Source organism: Ursus americanus, chromosome 2 (genome assembly GCF_024610735.1).
Source record: "Ursus americanus isolate L20-20 chromosome 2, mUrsAme1.1.p, whole genome shotgun sequence".
NCBI lineage: Eukaryota > Metazoa > Chordata > Mammalia > Carnivora > Ursidae > Ursus > Ursus americanus.
In genome coordinates this window covers 42036662-42057281 of record NC_142128.1, presented here as the reverse complement: position 1 = coordinate 42057281, position 20620 = coordinate 42036662, and the positions used below count along the sequence as shown (strand labels likewise).

General features: G+C 52.4%; 1 protein-coding gene across 1 annotated transcript; it reads right to left on the bottom strand.

Moving 5' to 3' along the window:
• Positions 1-1003: 1003 nt before the first annotated feature.
• On the bottom strand, positions 1004-19139 carry SYT11 (synaptotagmin 11). Its single transcript, XM_045784195.2, has 4 exons — positions 18807-19139; positions 12444-13261; positions 4711-4834; positions 1004-4155 (listed from the first exon to the last, which is right to left on the bottom strand). The coding sequence occupies exons 1-4, from the start codon at positions 18838-18840 to the stop codon at positions 3845-3847; spliced, it is 1287 nt and encodes a 428-aa protein (XP_045640151.1). The 5' UTR covers positions 18841-19139; the 3' UTR covers positions 1004-3844.
• Between the last annotated feature and the right edge of the window lie 1481 nt (positions 19140-20620).

Here is a 20620-nt window from a genome sequence, read left to right as displayed (position 1 = left end):
CGGCACCAGCTGGTTCGCGGGCGGGAAGATGTGCTGAAACTAGCGACGTCCACCTGTAGACGGACGCTTTCCGGTTTCTATGAACTTGTACTTTATTTTCTGTGTTCTCTACAGTGACCCTGTGTGACGCATCAGGGAAAAAATGCACAGAAGACTAGAAGACAGAGGTTGGGAAGGTTCTGGAATCCTGACTAATTTTGCTTCCTTTTCTCTATTTTCCAATTTTTGTATAATATGCTTATTACTTTGTCGTTTAAAAAAGTTTTTTAGTTCCTTCACTGAAACCTTTAAAGAGTAGGGGCTTCCTTCTTGCTTCCAGAAAGGAAGCACGTACACGCAGGGAGGGCAATCTCTACAGGACAGAAGTAGGAAAAGTGCATTGTTCCAGACTTCAGGGCATGCAGGGGGTCCTTAGAACACCCCGGGACTTGACCCCTGCGGGGTGCATTAGCCTGCATTCCTTCTGTTTCGAGCATTTCTGTCTGTGATGGCATATTTACTAGTGGGATTATCTGATTGTAGCAGGTCCTCTGCTGTGCACCTTGGGGGTCAATGTTGTGCCCCCAGCACCCGGCATACGGTGCGCAAATCTTTGTTAGGAATAAATGAATGAGAGAAGAGAATCAGCCCTCTTGGCATTGCTTTGGGGTATAAGTATTTCCAATTACATGGACAGGCTAACGAGCACTGAAGCCATCATCTCTCTTGCTGGTTATTGTCTTAGGAAAACAGAAGGACTAGAGAAAGGACTCTAAGTCTGAAGCCTGGAATCTGCATTTTTCCCTCCAGTAATCTCTGCGCCCAACATAGGGCTTGAACTCATGACCCTGAGACCGAGAGTCGCAGGCTCCCCAACCGAGCGGGCCAGGCGCCCCTGGGATCTGAATTTTCAGGGGGTGTGGGGATCACACTGGGAAACGTGCCCGGGATCATCCTGTTGGAGTCTGAGTGCTGACTTGCTCACGGCCACCCAGCTCCCAAGAAAGCCATGCTGGTGCGCCTGTGTGTTGAATGTGAGTCAGTCTTTATTCTGCACTTGGGTGCTGCGTTAGCGAACTCCACATACAAGATAGCATGACATAGTGTAGGCTAGCATTACAGCGTTACGAAGCTTCACACAACTCATGTTGGCTTTTCTGGTTTTTTCTTTTTTTTTTTTCTTTTTTAAATTTGACACATTTGAGTTTCATTTTGTACAAGAGAAGACACAAGGTAAAGAAAGACGACCACATCGGAGAAGGGTCCTGGTGAGGGCAACGTCACTATCGCGGCCACAAGAAAAGCCTTCCAAGAAAAGACCTGCCTCATTCCCTCTCCTGAGCCCGCCGCCGCTCCTGTCCCACAAACCAGTTCTATCTGCTTCCGTAGCTGGAGCGCGTTCCTGGACACGTACGTCTTGGCTGTGCTCCACTGAGAAGAACTGAAAGGAGGAATAACTCATAAGGGGACTTTTGTTACTAAGAAAAACTCTTGTCTTCCCAGAGGAATCAAGATATCAACAGAGAAGGCCTGACTCTTGGAAATCCGAAGTGACCGTTCCTAACCCGTTCCTGACCATGCGTGCCTTGTGCAAAAGCTCGGGGGCGACTCTCTTGTCTTTCAACTGACTCTTCGGAGGGAGGAGGTGCCGGCTGCTCCGGGAGGGGCTCGGGTGCAAGCCAAAGGCAGCCGGGAGACTTTGGGACAGCGAGGCCAAGCGCGGGATGGATCCGGGGTGAGGTAGGAGGGAGCAGCCCCGTGCGGCCTGCCGGTTCCCAGCCTGTCACCTCACCACCCACCGCTCCACAGACCCAAAGACTGGGAGGAAGAAAGCTGCGGGGGATGGGGAAGAGGGGAGTGGGGTGAGGTGGCCTTCCCAGGTGGCTGGCGGGAGGGGCTGAGCAGCCTGCTCAGCGGGGCAAAGACCAGACTATCTCCACCTGTTGCTTTGCGTTGTTTCTGGGAAGGAAACAGAAGCGGGTTGCTCAGCGATTTCTGATCTTCAGACATTAAGGCGATGAAGAGGAAGCATTTAAGATTTGTTCCTAATGGGGCTTCAGAATGCTCCTGTCAGATTTACATTAAACTATCTCAAAATGCATTTTTAGAAAACAAAAATTTTCTTCTACGTATGATACAGTATTTACATTCCATGGAGTATAGGATCGAGACTGGTGGCGTGGACACCCTGATGGGACAGTGAGTCAGATGAAGGGGGCGGGGCGGGGGGGGGCAGGGACAAGAACAGAGTGGGCTTTGTGCCTGCTCAGAGCTGCTCAGCACTGTCAAGAATCCAGGCTTTATAAAGAACAACAAAAGGATTCTGGGAGCAGACTGGTCTTAAATCCACGGGAGCTAAGAGAATGTCACAGGCACCACCGCCACTCTGTCCGCGGACAGCCAGCCCCCTCAGAAGCAGTCGGAAGGGATGCTCTCGTGCGGGTGTGGACCTGCTCTTTCCGGCCGCGGCTCCCGCGGCTGCCGATCTGAGCTCCTCTGCAGGCCGGCGGCAAGGTCTGCTGCGCGGACAAGCTCCCGGCCTGCCGACCAGGCTCTGCCCTGACAGGTCTCAACATTAGAGCCGTGGCCGACCAGGAGTCCGGAGAGCGAAGTTCTAATCCCGGCGAGACGCCGGCTCCCTCGCCACGGCGGCTGCCCAGCGGCAGGAGGGGGACGGAGCCGCGTGCTTCCCCCGGCCCTGCACCTAGTCTCAGCGCTCAGTAAAAGCCAAGAACTAAGCACTCTGTTCTGAGGGACAGGACGGTAGAAAAGAATCCAGGTTACCTTGACTACGCAGTAACTCTCCCATTTACTCATTTCACTCCCTTCCTTAGTTTTAAGAGCCATAATTGAAAAATTTAAGGATAAAGAATAATTTCTGAAGGCCCTTTTCCTTATGAAGCAAAACCAATCTCATCTAAGCTACCTGAGAAAACTCGAAAGCTTCTCATGGGTCAGCATTTCTGGAAAAATAAAGGCCGGTTGCATCCTTCACACCAAGTGGCGGTCACTTGGCGGGGGTGCCGCACGCGACGGGGTGCCCACACCCACACACAGTGCCTGGGGCCGGCCGCCCCAGCCCCCGGGAGCCAACCCAGCCGGACTGGAAGGCTCCAAAGTGCTCTCCCGAGAACACATCGGGTTCCGTAAGCCCGAATTCTACCTCGAAGTCTGCTGTGTTCACGTGCTTCATCGCGAGTTAACCCTGAGCCGCCCCGGGCCCTCCCTGCAGGAGCGTGGCCGCAAAAACGCCACGTCCCAAATCCTGTTTCCCCTGCAAACCCTGCCTCACGCACCCCACCTTCGCTTCTTGGCTCACGACAAACCTCTGGACCCTGAGCTCCCAGAGCAGAGCCGTCCGAGGTGGGAGGGAGACACGACGGGGTGACGACACTATGAGGTTTCACATGAGCAAAACAACATCCGTTTGCAGAGGTGGGGGGGCAGGAGTCACTCTCCAGAGAAGCCCAGTAAAAAGAGGCCAATTTCAGGTAATCAGCAAATACAAGTCGGCACAAAACACAATTTTCATGGATCAAAATCTGTAACTCGATATTGGCAGTTAGGCTAATTTCTTCAGTTTGTATTAGACATGCAAGTATAAGGTTACATTGTTATATATAGACTTGTGAGGCCTTTCCCTCTCTTTTTCCCCATTAAAAAAAAAGGATTTCTAGTGCCTTGCAAAGGAGAACAATCGTCATCGCTAAGAACTGATCTGCAGCTGTGGTCATGTGGGGTGTTCTCTGTGGGTGTGTTTGGTAAGAAATCTTCTACAACTAATCTGAGGTTCTGAGTCTGCTGCTGTCTAGAATCTCTGTCCCCGCCGGCCCGCCTGGCCCCGGCTCGGGCGAGGACGACACGACTAGTACTCGCTCAGACCGTGCCACTTGGCCACGGGCTTGCGGGGGCTCTCGCAGACCTCCCTCCAGTGCTCGGCGCCGCTGCTGGTGACGCTGTGTGCCCCCAGGATCAGCCTCCCCACCGCCTCGTTCTTGGTGGTGCGGTCGAAGTCGATGACCAGGAACTCGATGCTCACGTCGGGCAGGAGGTCAGGGGGGATGTCGTAGACGAAAGACTCGTTGAAGACCGGGTTCAAAGTGCACTTCTTCACGTGGGTTTTCTTCTTGGCGATGCGCTTCCTGCCGTAGTAGACGTTCACCTTGACGTAAGGATCTGGGGCCACCAGAGAGACAAGAGAAAAGGGAGACAGGCCCATGACACGGTCCTCCTCTCAAATGGTGGCTTCATGGGGGTGGGGGGCTCTGGTGCTCATCTCTGTGGTGGCCACTCACACGTGGTCTGCGGGGACTGCACCCCAAACGCACTCTGACTTCAGGTGGGTCTGCTGCCCGGGTGAGGGTCCCAGGGAGCCAAGCAGGAACATGCCAGAACAACTTCCCCAAGTCAGGACTGAAGAAAGCCCACGAGACCGGGAAGCGTGTTCCAGGGCACAGGGACTCACGAACGCCTGCAGTCTTTTGGAGAGGTCTGCCCTGGAACGGGCTCAGCGCCTGGCGTGCACCCCACTCGGGACACCTCAGCAATGACTGACCCTATCCGCTCAGCCGGGGCACCTCCTGCACTCGGGACATCTAGAGCCCAGGTAGTCACAGGGAAGGGAACGCGCGCAGAGGAGCGGGGGAGAACCGAAGGGCGTCGGGCATGTCGGGGCGCGGGCGGGGCGGCGTGGGGCCAGGGGGCCCGAGGCAGGTCGAGGTAAATAGCTGCTACCTGAGAGACCGGTGATGTCCATTTTCGGCAGGTGTCGGGCTTTGAGGACCACCACGGTCAGTCTCTGTGCCACGGGCTGGTAGGACAGAGACACCTGGAGCTCCCCTCTGCTAATGCACTTCTGCGAAGAGGAAACAGCAGGTGAGAGTCCTGGACGGGGGCGGGGGGGGGGGGCAGGGACAGCAGGTGTGCGGGGGCCACAGAAAATGTGCGTCCCGCCAGCGTTTCACTACCGCATCTCACAGGGAGGGAAACGGACAGTCTCATCACAGTCCTGATACGAAACGGAACCACCTGCACGGAGAGGCCGCCTCGCCGGGTGTTCCCGCGCGCGACTCTGAGGCCAGACTGATCTGGCTGCGCCCCGCCTGTGTGACCTGGACGAGAACTGGACGGCTCTGTGCTCCAATTTCCTCGTCTGAAGGTGCAGATAAAAACAGCACCGACCTCAGAGCTTCATCAGGATTAATTAAACGGGTAACATTTTACCTGTGCCAGCGCCTAGAAAAGCGCATTCTCTCCTGTCGCCTCGTCTGGTTCTCGGCTAAGTTTTAGCAACTGGATGGTGGAACGCGGGAAACCTGAGGCTGTAATTCACTCGCCCCCTGGCTTTGGGCAGGTTCCTGAACTTCCTGGCGACTGTTCCTTCGTTCCGCACGGTAAGTGTGCACCCCTGCTCTGTCCGCCTCTGAGTGTCTTCTCCAGCCAAGCTGGCTTCCTCCCCTGTACCCACAGTTTGGGTTCCCCTCTTTGAATTTTATTTTAGGCTCTGCTTAGAAATTGAAAAACCCTCCAGGCCTCCAAGGACATTTCATTTTATTTTTTATTTTTTTAAAAGATTTTATTTATTTGACAGAAAGCACAAGCAGGGGGAGTGGGAGAGGGAGAAGCAGGCTCCCCGCGAAGCAGGGAGCCCGATGCGGGGCTCGATCCCAGGACCCTGGGGTCATGACCTGAGCCGAAGGCAGACACTTCACTGACTGAGCCACCAGGCTCCCCTCCAAGGACCTGTTAAACAATACTTGGATACATGCTAGGCACTGGGGGTCCAGAGCTGATAAGACCTGGTTCCTCTTTCTCTTTCTTTTTCTCCCCCCCCCCCCCATTTTCTCTCTTTTTTTAAATTGTGAGTGATCTCTACGCCCAGCGTAGAGCTTTGAACTCACAGCCCTGAGATCAAGAGATGCGTGTTCCACTGACTGAGCCAGCCGGGTGCCCAGGATCCGGTTCTTGCTCCCAAGGAGCTCACCATGTCCAGAAGAGACAGACAGAAACACCCATGCCCGCATCAGAGCAGGAAGGAGCCCGTCTGAGCACTGCTGGGGGACCCAGGGGAGGGTTTGGCGGCTGACCTCTGGGCTGACTTTATGAAGGTGAGCAGGAGTCCGTGCGGCAATGTACCGGTCAGGATGGGCAGCAGGGATGGCCACTACAAGGGCATTGGGTCCACTGCGTTCCGAGAATGGTGGGAGGGGAGGTGCTGCCCTTGGGATGCTGGTGCAAGGTGGGACGTGCGGGGGGGATGGGGGCTTCTAACCAAACAGCAGACCCGCCGCAGCACACAGGCCAGGGGACGGCTGCCAGCGCGGGACAGCTGCCGCCGTGGGACGGTCTCACGGAGACTAGTACTGTTCTAGTGAGAGCTGGAGAATGAACTGGACGGGAGGTGGGCCCAGAGGCTGCCTCATCAGGCTGCGGAGCAGACACCAGGGTTGGGACCCGGGGCACCCATAGCAGAGGGGGCGTGGGGCACGACACGTCTCAGGAAGAGCTCACCAAAGTGGAGGGCAAGTTCGTGCGTTTCTAGCTTATTTTTTTTGTTTTATTTATTTATCGTGTTTCTTTTGTTTTCTCGTTTTTAAATTTTTTTTAAAAAGTTGCGTATTTCAGGGCTCCTGGGCGGCTCAGGTGCTTAAGTGTCTGCTTTGGCTGAGGTCATGATCCCAGGGTCCTGGGATCGAGCCCCATGTTTAGGGCTCCCTGCTCAGCGGGGAGCCTGCTTTTCCCTCTGCCCCTCCCTCTGCTTGTGCGCTCTCTCTCTCTGTATCTGTCTCAAATGAATAAATAAAATCTTTAAAAAATTTTTTGTGTATATTTCTGGTTTATAAAGTAGGGATGACGCTGGGAGAAGGAAAACAAAAGGAGGTGGGGTTCCAGGAATATTGGACAAAATAAGGAAATTTGGGACAAAACCCCCCCCCACTACCAACTCTTATTCCTTGTATTCTTCAAAGCCTCAAAGAAATGTCACCTACTCCGGGAAGTGTTCTCGGATTGAGCCAGAGCAGACTGTACCCACCACCAGCCTATGAATGTATGCCACATTCATACTCACAAAATGACTTACTGTGTGACACGTCTACTCAGGGTCGGCTGAAATGGGGACGAGGGGGGAGCCTACTGTCAGCAAGCCCTCCCTTCTTGGGGGGCCTGTGCTCGAACAACATCAGTGAATTAGCTCATCAATGAAAAACGAGGAAGAAACCTCAACGTCTGTGCTTTGATCAGAAGCCCAACCCATCTCAAGGAATGAAACTGTACTAATATTTCACATGGTTCAGAAACTTTCCTGAGGCTCTATTTCATACCAGGAACGTATGGAAATGTCTCTCGTAGGGCATAAAATGACGAAAATCTAAACTTAGCCTTTAGCTTTTGAAATTGAAGTCCCAAAGACAACAGACTTGAGAAAAGATTTTCACGGCTTTTCTCTGCTAGACTGAAGCCCCACGTTTTTTCCTTCCCTGTAGCATAGATGTTGTCAGCTCTTGATGACATCCACGGGAAGTACCCTCGACCACTTTAAAATCCCAGGCTCGTTGCCCCTGCCAACCGGTGTTGCTCTGCTTGCTTCCTTTCCACATGAGTCAGAACCCAGGCAGAGAACGTGAACTCATTTTCACTATTAGCTACAGCCAAATGACATCAGGAGAGGAATCCCACGTGAACAAGAGAGTTAAATGCCATCCACGAGAACATTCGGAACTGAGCTAACCAGCACAGGCGCAAATAGCTCCACGTGTCCGCTAAAATTTAAATTTTAACTCATTACCATTAAATAAAATTTCAGTTCCTCAGACCCATGAACAGTATTTCAAGTGTCCCACTTCCGCCATCACGGAGAGCTCCGGGGCACAGCACCGATCTGAAGGTAGTTCTGGACGGTCTGGGCCGCCACTCCCCTCCGAGGCCACGAATAAGGAAATGTGAACTCGGTTTGAGGTCTATGCCTGGACCACTCTTGAATATGCACATGCAAGCTTTCAATACAACTTGAACTTAACATACAGAAGAAGGGTAAAGAGGAAATTGATGTGAAAAGCAAAGAGTTTTCGAGGGGTGCTGGGCTGAGCAGCCGGTGAGGCGTGCCAGGCTTGACCGTGGGCTGTGAGTTCAAGCCCCACGCTGGGTATGGAGCCTACTTAAAAGTAAATACCTAAAAAAATAAACCTGATCATTAAAACAAAAAGGAAACGAACAAAAAAACCAAAGAGTTTTATTTGTAAAAAAAAAAAAAAAAAAGGCTTGACTATAAAATTATAGCTTGGATTTCCTAATTATTTGGTTAAACTGTGTTTTGTAAATCACCCATTAGAGCGAAATCTTTGCAAAATCGAAATCCCCAAGCCCCTCCCCTAGCTTTGGGAAAGTGGATAACTTCTGGTTGCCCTTCTCATAATTTTCTCCCCCCAAATCACCCCTTGGGCAGTTGTTCTCCATCTGAGAACACCTTTCACCTTTGGCCATTTTGCTCGGGCAGAATGCCCGTCCCACCACCCGAATACTGCTCTGGTCCAGCACTGAAGGCCAGATTTCACGTCCCCTCCCCCCTTCCCTTTCTAGCCAATTCCCACCGCAAGTAGCACCCTCAATGGCTCTTTCTGAAGGGCTCTTTGTCAAGGGCTGGGAGCGAGCTCCGTTTCCCAGCCCCCGGGCCTCGTGAGGCAGGCAGAAGCACGGGGGTCTTATCCACGCCTGAAAGAGCTGGGAGCTTTGCTCTCCGACAGCAGGCTCCTGCCTCCCACGGTGGAGAAGAGGAGCCGGCCCAGCGGTCTTGAAGAAGACACGCGGATGAAAGACATGCTCAGGTGAGGCTCTGTTCCCCGAACGAGCAGAGCCCCTTCCAGAGTGAACGTCCAGCCACGAGGCCTTTGCACTAGGCGGACCCACACATCCTCAGCTCACCTTCGCTGGGGCCAGACGTCCCAAGGGCCCCTCCACACAAATCACAGTCTTGGGAAAACGAGAGAGACAAAAACCGTACTGTTCAAACATGTCCCTCTTTTTCTCCCCGACACATAAGCACAGCTATACCCTCTCCCTGGCTCGTTTCTTTCTTTTCAGTCCCTTTTGGCTCCAATGCAGGGCTTCTCAGGGTCCTTACAAATCTGAGATCTTAAGAATCCTGTCATTCCCATGACCACTGTCGCAGGCCATCAACACCAGATGCGGCCCAGGAAAGACAGGAAGTGATTGGGAAAACAATGACCTGAAGAAATTCGGGGGAAGTTGCATGACCCACTTGCCAATTACTTCTGTTCTTGATCCCCCAGCCCTCTCTGGCCTCCCTTCTCCTTGTGGGGGATTTATTACGGGAATGTAAATTCAGGTTAATTTTTATCCTGAGGCATCTGGCTCACTCAGTTGCAAGAGAGGCGACTCATGATCTCAGGGTTGTCAGTTCAAGCTCCACCTTGGGTATAAAGCCTACTTTTTAAAAAATGTCTATCTGAATAAAATATTAGAAAAAAAAAGCTGCCACTCAAAAAAAAAAAAAGCTAGTTCTTGGGTCTAACTCAGAGATCAGAGATTTTGGGCATTATAGAATTTATACTGTGACCTTTCACTAATAATCAAGGGTTAATTTTTAATGCTTCTTACGTCTTATATATTCATAAGAGCCAAGAGTGCTCTCGGTGATCCCATTAGACTTCACGGTCCAGCCTAGATGAGACCTAGAGAGACAGCGATCACGGGCCCAGAGAAATGAGCCAGATGGAAGGGGCCAGAGAGGATGACCAGTCCTGGGCTTCTTCAGCTGGGCCGCAGTGGAAAGGACAAGAGGTGATTTTTCTGCTACGGGGGGATATGCAGTTGGGGGGGTGTTATCTGGAGAAGTGCAATTCTCACCAGTCCCCACCCAGGCCTCTGGGTGAGAGAAGATAATTTGGCCCCGTATTATAAGTGGATGCCTTCCACAAATCAGAAAAAGCTCTTTACACAGAGTGGAATGGCTCTAACCGATGAGCCAAGGGGAGATCCAGAAAGGGCAGACTCTTGGCCATGGCAGGGAGGCTGCGCTGCAGGGAGGCTTGGGGACTAGCGGCCAGACCAGCACGGTGATGGCCATGGCTCAGGATGGCTCAGGATGGAACACAGCCCTGCCCACCGGCGCTGGCTTGGGAAACACGCTTAGGACGTTCAGGAGGCTGGAAAGCTCTGGTGCAGGTCTGCACAGCCTCTGCGTGTCCTGTCTGGGCCTCTCCCAGGGGATGTGTTGCTCAGGATCCTAGCCCTGGCTTGTCCCTCCTGAAGGGAGTTAATAAAGTGGAAAGAAACTTGGGTCTTGCCAAGAGCCCTTGGTAGTTTAGCAAATGCCATTGTCTGTGCTCCCTGGCCAGTGTCCTGGATTTGAGGCTGTTTTGTTCCCAGCCCAAATCAGTCCCTTTCCTGGCCAGTCTCTTCCCAGCTGCAGCTTGGCACAGAGCCATCGCCTGCTTTTGGCCCTGGGCTATGAGAGCAGGAGCTGTCTAGGGGAGTCCAGCCAGTTGATGGCTCTACCGAGGCTGGGGCTGCAGGCAGGGACAGCGTGGGCAGTGGGAGGAAGGCAGGCAGTGGAGCACTGGAGCTGCTGGAAAGGGGTGTCAGGCAGCCGGGAGGGCTTGGCAGAACCCTGAGGAAAAGAGATGGCGGGCAAGGGGAAGGGGATGGAGTGGGATGAAAACAGGTCATTCCATAGTGTCTATCCGTGCTTTTGACTCCAACCTCAGAAGATACAAGAGCTGTGTTGGACTCTAGGACGTCTCCTTGTGTCCTGGCCTGGGACCCGTGTTTATGCCCGGACCAAACCCCTCTGATACTCTGAAAATGCTTGGGTTTCCCTGGCTGCTGCAAGGCAGAGTGGTTCAGGGGGTAGAAGCACGGCTGGGCCGGCGGCAGGGGGACAGGTGCCTGGGACATGCTCCAAGGGCAGGGCTCCCTGGCTCCCCCGCAGCCTGGGGCATTGTCCCCTGGTAGAGGGTAAACCTTGTGCCTGGAGCTCACTGCACATGCAGCCCCTACTGGCCCAGAAGCCTCTCTTGTCCAATCCTGAGGCCCCCGCCTCCCCAGTTGAGTCCAGTGTGGGCTTGTAGGTGGGCATCAGGAGATAAGCACGGCCTCAAGCCACGGCTCTTTGTGCGCGACGTGCGGCTGTTTTCAGTGGTTCTGACAACCTCTCTGAGCCTCCCACCTCCTTCTGTACCGACTCAGGCTCCCTTGACTTCCTTTACTTCATCATACAGAACATAACCGTCTTGAACCACGTGCAGCTCCCGGGGACCAAGCCTTACTAACAGCAGAAACAGTGGCAACGATAATGATAGTGGGTCCAATTTGTTGGAGGGTCGCTGCATGCGAGGGGCTGTGCACACGCACCCTCCTGCTTCACTCCTGTGGGACCCTGAGATCAGAGTTGCAAAGCCGAGCCCCGTGAGCGGGCGAAATTTGGATTCAAACTCAGCTTTGACTTCAAAGCCCTTGTTACTAACTACTTACGTTGTACCTTGAAACAGGAATGAAAGGCTAAATTTAAAATGCCAACAACCTCTTTCAAGACCCCTGCCGCACTATGTGGCAGTTGCCAGGATGGTCTCTCCCCCAGGGAAGCAGAGCTCCTCAAGGGCAGCAACGTGCCAGACCTGTTACCGCCTCCCACCCTCACGCCCTCTGAGGAGCACACTGTTATCAGCTCCATCCTACAGATGGGGAAACAGAAGCTTAGCAGCGTTCAGTGACTCACCTGTGCCCCTCGGCTGGGAAGCAGGGAGTGGGGGCGTGATGGCAGCCAGTGCGGCCAGAGCGCTCGCGGACAACCTCACTGCCCCCCGCCCCCATTGTGTAAGAAAGCCATGAACTAAGGAATGTAGGGGCACGTCTCTTGCACCCCTGAAAATACAACTCAAGAGCCAATGCCGGCCTAGCGGGGAGCAGGCAGGAGGGTGGCCCTCATTCCCCTTCCACCGTGTGTGCCCCGGGGTACACGGGAGGAGCGTCTGCAGCAGGGGCTCGGCCTGGGTCAGGGGCTCGGAGGGGAAGCGGCTCACTAACCCGCACGGGTGGAAAGGCTATGAGAAGACCCACGCGTGACCTGGTCGGCGCTGGACAGGGAAGCCCCATCATGGTTCACTGGAGGAAGATCACACATGACTTTGGAGAAGAAATTGGCCCCCACGTCCTTGATAGGATGAGGGTCTAGGGCTGGTGGGGGCGAGCCTGCTGGATTTAGCGTCAGGATGCCAACCTCGGAGTGAAATTTCAGAAGCGACCTACCTGTCCCTCTCTCCTCGTGAAGTTGGAGGACACCCACCCGGACAGGTCCTCCGTCTTACTTTGGCCCCTGCTGATTCTTGATAGCCACAGGCTTCCTACCTACAGCCCCTCCCTGCCGTCCACACCCCCCCCTTCCATTTGCTCCCTGAGAGCCCATCTCCCCCGAACCACTGGCCCCCCGACACACTCTTCCTCCTCACCTGGATGTTCCTTTTGGTGATGTCCCTGGTCAGCTGCGCCTTGCCCGTGCTGGGATCCACGCCAGCCAGCGGCACCATGACCTCCCCGATGACGTCGTCCCGGGAGAAGCGGTCGAAGCTGAGGACGAGGAAGTGCAGCACCAGGTCCTGCAGCTGGCTGTATGGGATGCCGTAGAAGGTGAAGGTCTCGTCAAACACGGGGTCCAGCGTCTTCCGCAGCACCCTGGTCTTCACCCGATGCCGCTTGTCGGGAAGGATGGTCATTTTGATGTAGGGGTCAGAGCCCTGGGTCTGCTCGTCCATCACCGGCAGCCCGTGTGCCTCCTGGATCGTCACCACCAGGGCTTTTTTCGGGAAGTTATAGTCCACAGAGAAGGTGAGGGTCCCTAGCATGACGTCCTCCTCTGGAGAAGACGGAGACGTGGCTTTGCTCTCCCCAGGGGTCAGGCTCGCCATGGGGCTCCTCAGTTCTTCCCCATAGTCCACCTTGATGGGTAACTGGTCTATGCAAGAGCTGGAGCTGGGACCTTTGTCGGGGCCCAGTAGGCCGGCCTCTGCTGCATCCACCAGCACGTTCCCGCGCCCACCTTCCCTCCCAGGGCCATCTTTGTCTCTCCGCACTTTGATGATTTTCTTCTTGTTGCTGAGGGTCTCTGGGTATATGCTGATGCCTTTGAGCATATGGATAAACTTATATGGTGGGGTCTTGTGCTTCTTCTCTGCCCGCTGGTGGCAGCATGTCCACACAAAGACGGTCACTGAGACGCACACCACCAGCACAGACGCCCCAACGAGGCCAGCCACCACTGGGGACACATCTGAAGGTGGAGACCAGAGATGTGTCAAGGCAGGTGGACCTCAACCCCCTGTCCAGACCAACCCCTCTGCAGAGCCAAGGTAACCTGCAACCGAGCTTGCATAGCAACATGTGCTCGTCTAGGCTGAGAAAGCTCCCCTCCCTGGGAGAGGCCCTGAGCCATCCTCTCCAACCAATCCATGGCTGCTCCTTTCCACCAAACCTGGATGAAATCCTTCTCTTCTCCAGGAAGCCTTCCCTGAAGAGCCCCACCTGACTCCCTGTTCTTTTCTCGGCCTTCTCTCAGCACTCAAGGACTTTGTTCATTCTTACTGATTTGTGTTTCACGTTAAGTTGCCCTGTGTTACAAAGTCACCTCTTACCTCAACTGTTACACAACACACAAGGGCACGGGTGTGTCTGGTTTCAGGAGAATATTCCACGGCATCTGGTACAGGGTTTGCAGTGGGCTCGTGTTGACGGAATGGCTGTTAGGTGGAAGGATGTAGGGCTGACTCTGGGTGGTCTGGGTAGGGCGTTCAAGGGTGGCAAAAGTGGGTGGGAGGTAAAAAGAAATCTGGATCTGAGTTCTTTAAAACTATGTGCGAAATTCCAGCTCCCAGTTCCAAATACTCATATTTTATTTTATTTTACTTTTTATTTTTTCCCAAATACTGGTATTTTAGATAGGAAGAAATAGGGACTGTGGAAAATGTCAGCTCTTTGTGCAAATATCACCTTCCTAGGAAGGCCTTCCCTGACCGCCCTACGTAAAAGTTCAGCCTTCTTCCCACTGAGACCCACGAGTCCTAGCCCTGTGTCACTTTCTCCTTATGTCTTTCTTATCTTTCTTATACACAGTGACACACACACTCGTGTGCACACACATAATATATATAGGCACACACACGTGTATAAATTTACTGCAAGAAATGTATCTTCACTAGAGAATAGGTTTCATGAGGACTGGGATTTTTTTTCTGTTTTGTTCATTTCTGTCTCACCAGCACTAAAAACGCAGAGCTGGTACTTGGTACTATTTGCTGAATGAACAAATAACTACAGAGAAACATTGTTTCCTTCCCTTCCTTTACTCTTGTCTTTTCCATACAAGAAACCCTCAACAAGTTTGGGCTTTCTTTTCTTCCTTAAATTCACTGAAGCCAAACTGGGTTTAGGCTTTAAAAGGCTCCATAAGGCCTCTATTTTTCCACATTATTTCTTTAGGGGAAGAATTGGGTAGAGCAGGGAGAACTAAGGAATGAACACGACTTCAATGCATTCCAGAACCTTCCTGAAACATCCTTCCAGCAGGTACCCGCCCGGCTCACTGCCTCACTCACTGCAGGCCTCTGTACCAGAAGAGCATCTCCTGGCTGCCCCACGTCGATATTATCCCCATCACTCTGCTTTATTTTTCTTCATAGCACTTACTACTCCTGACATAATTTTTTCTGTCCTCCCTTACTAGAGAAGATTAATAAGAATAGCGATTGTCTGCTTTATTCACTGTTATATCCCCATGTCCTAGAACCATGTGGCACATAGTAAGTATTCAGTGAACAAATGAATCAGTGAATTCAAAACAGCCTCCACACATTGGAAAAAGAGCATGAGTCAACATGATTACATGCATCAAAGATAAATGTAAAATTCTATATCAGCCTTCGAAATCTATCAATATACAACGGGAAACCTTACTTACAAGTCTGAGCAAATATAATGTAGCTGTGGGCACCTGGGTGGCTCAGCTGGTTGAGCGTCAGACTCTTTATTTTGGCTCAGGTCATGATGTCAGGGTTGTGAGACTGAGCCCCAAGTCACGCTCTGCGCTGGGTGTGGAGCCTGTCTAAGATTCTCTCTCCCTCTGCCTCTGCCCCTCCCCACCACGTGCAGGTACACACATGCGTGCGCTCTCTCTCTCTCTCAAAAAAAAAATGTAGTTGTTTAGGTGACCACAAGTCTAAAGGATAATTAGTCTAATGCCAACCATACTGTGAATACGAGGCCCAGATGATGGGGTTGGGGGTAGCGTAATTTAATCTGCGCTGGTCATAACATATATGGGCTGTTCTGTCTAGCACTGAGAAGACTAAACACTGCTATTTTCTCATGGACGTTTACTGTGTCCCTGCCAGGCATTGCGCCGGACCTCTCTTTGAATCAAAGAACTCACTGAATAGGTACCACTAATATTTCCACTTTATAACTGAGGAACCTGGGGACTCAAATCTGCCTTAGGCCATGTAGTTGCAAACAGCAGTGACGGGATCCAAACCCCGGTCTGCCTGACACCAGACCGTCTCTACATTATGGATAATCAGGATCATAAAAGACTTGGAGACCATATCAAATAAGGAAACGTTGAAGGAATTGGAGCTGAGGGGTCTGCTCCAGTAACTTTCTTCAATTACTGAAGGCGTTGGGATGGAAGAGGTCTGGTTGGATTTTACGTTGGAGGGAGCCTGCATACAGGCTACAGGAAGAGACTCTGACTCGGTGAAAGGGGTCAAATTATTATTAGAGCTGCCTCACAATGGCTCAGGTTGCTTCATGAGGCAATGAATCTCTAACGGAAAACTTTCAGAGGTTGGATCACCCTTGGTCAGGCATATTCTAAAAGAGATTTCTTTGGTAGGGATTGGACTAAATGTCTCTGAAGTTCCTTCTCCAACACTCCATGATTCTGTGAAAGTTAGGATCAGGCAAGAAAAGAAGGGGTTACATTCTTTAATAATACGGTACAGAGAAGGAATAAAGCCATTAACAAAAGAAATGAAGGCGACCACATTCAAGACCATGCTAAATACCAATAGTGTTTCACAGATAGTAAGTGAAATAAGAGCTATTACGGATAGGCTTCACAAAATGGGAGCCATCTTGGTAGGAAGATCCTTGGAAGCTGGCAGAAATAACATCCCGTCCATCTCCAAGTCCTTGAGTCTTTGCACCTAACGGGAGCTCAGTAAATAGTTGAGCAACTGATTGGATTCCATGGTCAATGAAAATGGGCACAATCTGAAAAAATGGCTCTCAGTTCACCAGTTAGGGACTTTCCTGAAAACTGCTTGCTACTGATAAATGACAATGAAGAGCTTGCTTCCATGAGCCGCGGAAAGTAAGAAACCAAGACAGGTACATTTTCGAGAATGATTTAAAAGAGACATAAAGGGCCAAGCTGGGGGAAATCTGAGTCAGTCTCTTGGCTCCAACATAGGTTCACTCTGTGGTCTTGAGAGAGCCCACTGACGCCTCCACATTTGCTGTTAGAAAATGGAGGTGGGATGGGGAGAGAAGAGGAGGGATTCCCATGTTTCAGGACAGGGAAGGGAAAGAAGACAAACCTGTGAAGCCATCTGTGGACAATTCCCAGGCGCTCTCCTCCACCTGGTTTCCCACTTCTGCCCCTCTTTCTTCTTCTTTTTAGTATCTGTTAACCCCTGTCTCTCTCCCCCACAACCAAGGCAGGGAACAGAAAAAAAAATCAGAGATGCTGAAACTCGGAACCCTCTGTCTTGCTTTTATCAAAACCTTGGTGGGAAAAGAAGGTTGGAACTAATGGCTGCAGGGAGTGTTTTAAAGTAGTCATAAACTGCAGTGACTGTGCTGCTTGCTCCTTCTGTCCTCCAAGGTCACAGATAATTGAGTGTTGGCTCCATGTACCTCCCAAGGGCTAAGGCATTTCAAATGAAGTGCTCTATGAGATGTGAGAAAGTCAGAAGTGGCAGCTCTCTCAGCCTTGGGCCAGACCTGCTGTTGACAGTCTCTTCACTAAAACAGCTTTTTCCCGTCAAGTGGGCCAGTGTGATATATTGAAATGGCAGTGGACTTTGGCGTCATCTGGACATTGGTTTAAGTCCCAGCACCGCCCTTGCTATTTGTTTGACTGGACCCAAGGTATTTTGTCTCACTGAACCCCAGTTTCCTCATCTGGCAAATAAATATAATGATGTCTACACCGGAGGATGTTGTAAGGGTTAAATAAAATGGAGTATGTAAAAGGCTGAAGTAATTTCTTTTCTCTTTTCCACTAATATTCTGTCTAAAGGAAACCACTATATTAAGCTCCACACCCTCCAACTTTCCAAGGAATCTGGAACTGCAATTAGAGAAAAGAATATGTTGGAAAGAAGGCATAAGACAAAAGAGAAAGAGCAGGAAGAAAATCATGGAGTGCTCTCGTGACTACAAAAGGGACACCTGTTTTGGAAATTTAGGACTCAAAGATAGAGATGCAGAAGGTGAAGTGGAAAAAAGAAATACAGCTAAGATTTAGCCTTGGGGAATCAGTGGGAACCAGTAACTACTGGGTGTGATCGGCTTTCCGGATACTTGCCCTGATTTGATGTCTTCTTCCTGATATTGAAGTGGGAGAGCTCATTTCCATGAACCTCTTACTGGGGAATGAGAAAAGCCATTTCCTAGATGGATTGTGGCCCCACCCTAAAAATTGTTGTCTGGACGCTCAGACCTTCTGGATTGTCTGAAGGATAGACTCTCTTAGGGGATATGAAGGAAACCTCGGCTGACAGCAACTCTCATCCAAGCTGGGGTAGAAGTGAGGGAGAAGCAGGGCAACTCCTTTATTTTTGAACAGGAAAACATAGCCCAGGAAGTTTGCAACCCTAGCACATTTTGGGGGAAGACCCAAAGAGGAAAAACTTGCTTATCCAGCTTTTCTTTCCCGTCTTCCTCCCTATCTTCCACTCCACTCTCTGCCCCTGGGAGGGCAGCCGAGCTTGGAGCCCGGAGGCCGGGGTCGGGGACCAGCCGCTCCGCGATGACGTAATGCCTTGCCGGGTACACAAAGCGGCCTCCCCCGGGCCCGGCCTCTCCGCCCCTCCCCCCCGGCCGGGCCCGCGCCCCCGCCAGCACCAGCGCGGTGAGTCCCCCTTTCGGAAAGGCCAGCCGGGGAAACAGGGAACAAAAGCCCGGGAAGAGGGGCCTGGGCGCTGCCAGGAGGCCCAGAATAGACATCACGTCATCCCCGGCTCGGCAGCGCCAAGCGCCATTTGGTAGCATCGGACGGACCCACCATTACGGTGCAGAACCGCACTTGGGGCCCCTCGTAGGCCGGACCAGCAGCAGCTCCCTGCGCCAGCGCCCCTGCAGCCCCGGCTCCCCTGCGGCCGTCCCCCAGCCCCCGGACCCCCAGCCCCCCCAGCCCCCCCAACCCCCCCAGCTGCCATCTTGGCGCCCATCCCCCACCGCCGCCCTCCCCCGCAGCCCGAGGAGTGGGAGGGGGAGCAGGGGGCACCGCCCTGCGCGCCCCGAGGGGGAGGGGTCCGCGTTCTGCCCCCTCACCCCCACCCCGCAGCGCGCCGACGCGGCCCACACAGGTTTGGGCGTCCGCCGGGACCCGCGACCCCCGGCGAGCCCCCGGCCTGGCCGACCCCTGCAGCCCGCAGCTCAAGTTCAGGCGCTGTCGGCCGCCGCCGCAGGCCCCATCCTAGCGGGGCAGGCGCTGGAAGGCCCTGATGGGGGCTTTGCTCCCTCCCAGCACCGGGCCCGTCTGGCTTAGCGGCGGTGCCCACTGCCCAAGGCTTAGTTTTCTCGACTCTACTTACCAAAGCTGGGTCGGATATTGGTGATCTCAGCCATGTCGTAACCAGAGGCTATTGCTATAAATGGTTTTTCAAGGGTCGGACGAGTCTGGGGGCGCCCTGTCAGCACCGAGGCCGCCGCTGTAGAGCGCTAGCTCAGGGGAGGGGGAAGGTGTCTGGCGGACGCCTCCTGCGACGGTCAGGCCCCTGGTTGCCAGCTGCGGCCGCCTCCTAAGATGCTCCAGGGATGCTCTGAGCGAAGGATGCAGGTGCAGCCAGACTGGTCCTGATGCGAGGTAGGCTCCGCCTTCTCCCGAACGGCCCTCGGCAGGAGACTCCGCCTCCGTCCGAAAAGTGCCGGAAGCCAGGCCCCGCCCCCCTCCGGAAGCGCTCCGCGAGAGGACCCCTGCGGTCGCCGAGTTTTCTTGAGCATGAGACCCCGCCCACTGGCGGGCTGTGGGTGCGTAGGGCGAACCCCGCGGCCCAAGAGGTGTAGGTACTTTCTCATATGAGGTCCCATAGATCCTGTGATTCCGGTTCCCTGGGCTAAATACAGCCGCAGAATGTTCTGGGTGACAGGGAGCCCAGGATTTTGGAAAAGGAAAATTTTATACTGCCTGCATTTCAGTATCATTTGTCATTATTGTTACGCGTTATGGAAACTAAACTTCAGAAGCTCTGATTAAAGACTAAACCAGGTGATGGTCGCAAACTCTGAAAATTTACCAGGAATTATTATAATAAGTAAAATGCTACAATCCGTCTACGGATGGATTTTGTGGTGTGTAAATTAAAGCTGTTTTTTAAAAAAGTGTGTCAAAGTTAACCTGTGTTGGATATTTCTCTTCCAAAATTTTCAATACACACACAAACACAATGGGAGAGAAGGGCAGAGCGAGGGAGCAAACCAACAGATCTGTGTATTCTGCAGGGTGAAGAACAGGATGCAGATGAAACTCCAAGCTTCTAGAGATTTCCTTGGCATTTGGGAGAGGCAGGGTGATTCAGGTTGTAGAATCCTGGCAGTAATCTCCATGATTACCGCAATTTCATTCTACTTTTTTGACTGTGGATGCTTTCATCCTGTTTACAGACAGGATCAGGTCAAATTATTTAAATGCATAAATATTTGTTGGTGGTTCACCTGTAAACTGAGACAGCTGAATGTATGTTTTCAGCTTCGACATTCTGTCCTTCTAGAAAAGTGCAAAGAACATGGTTCTAGAAAACCCATGTATTGAATGAACATCTACTCTGCCCCAGGCACCCTCCCGAGAGCACTGGATCTGCGTGCATTAGAAGCCAGAGTTAGGATACCTGATTTCCCTTGATAGCCGTGTATGTTTGTGAAATCATCTTCCCAGCTGAGCCCAAATTCGTTCTGTGTAAATTGGAAGGTACAATATTCATTGTCTCACAGGGTTTATTGTGAAGAGCAGCTCACTTATGATAACGTAAATGAAAGCATTTGGTGGAATGAAGAGTGTTATACACATAGGAATAATCACTATGGGTTGAGTCCAAGACTGCCTTCGTTTTATTCGGGAAACCGCACTATTTGTACAAGTCAGGGAGTCCTCTTTCTGCAATTTTATGAATTCGCCATTTCCTCGGTCCCGTATACCAAGTATCTCGCGGCGGGAAGGAACAGTTGTCAAACTACACCTCTGAATCGCAGCCCCCAGCTTTGTTTTGAGTAGGACAGCTCCACGGACAGAGAAAGCCAGGGATCCCCTTTCAATTCCTGGGCGAACCGCGAGCGAACCGGCTTCAGTCCGCCCCAACCTAGCATGGCGCCTGGAGGCCGGCGCATGCTCCTTGGCGGCCTGGCGCCGCGC

What these genes read in the sequence shown, in the direction of transcription:
- SYT11 (XM_045784195.2), bottom strand. Translation starts at nt 18,840, where the DNA reads ATGGCTGAGATCACCAATATCCGACCCAGCTTTG. An exon ending in TCACCAAAAGGAACATCCAG is followed by an intron (nt 4,835 to 12,443) that starts GTGAGGAGGAAG and finishes TCCTCTTCGCAG; the next exon opens with AAGTGCATTAGCAGAGGGGA. An exon ending in CATCACCGGTCTCTCAGGTA is followed by an intron (nt 4,156 to 4,710) that starts GCAGCTATTTAC and finishes TGGTGGCCCCAG; the next exon opens with ATCCTTACGTCAAGGTGAAC.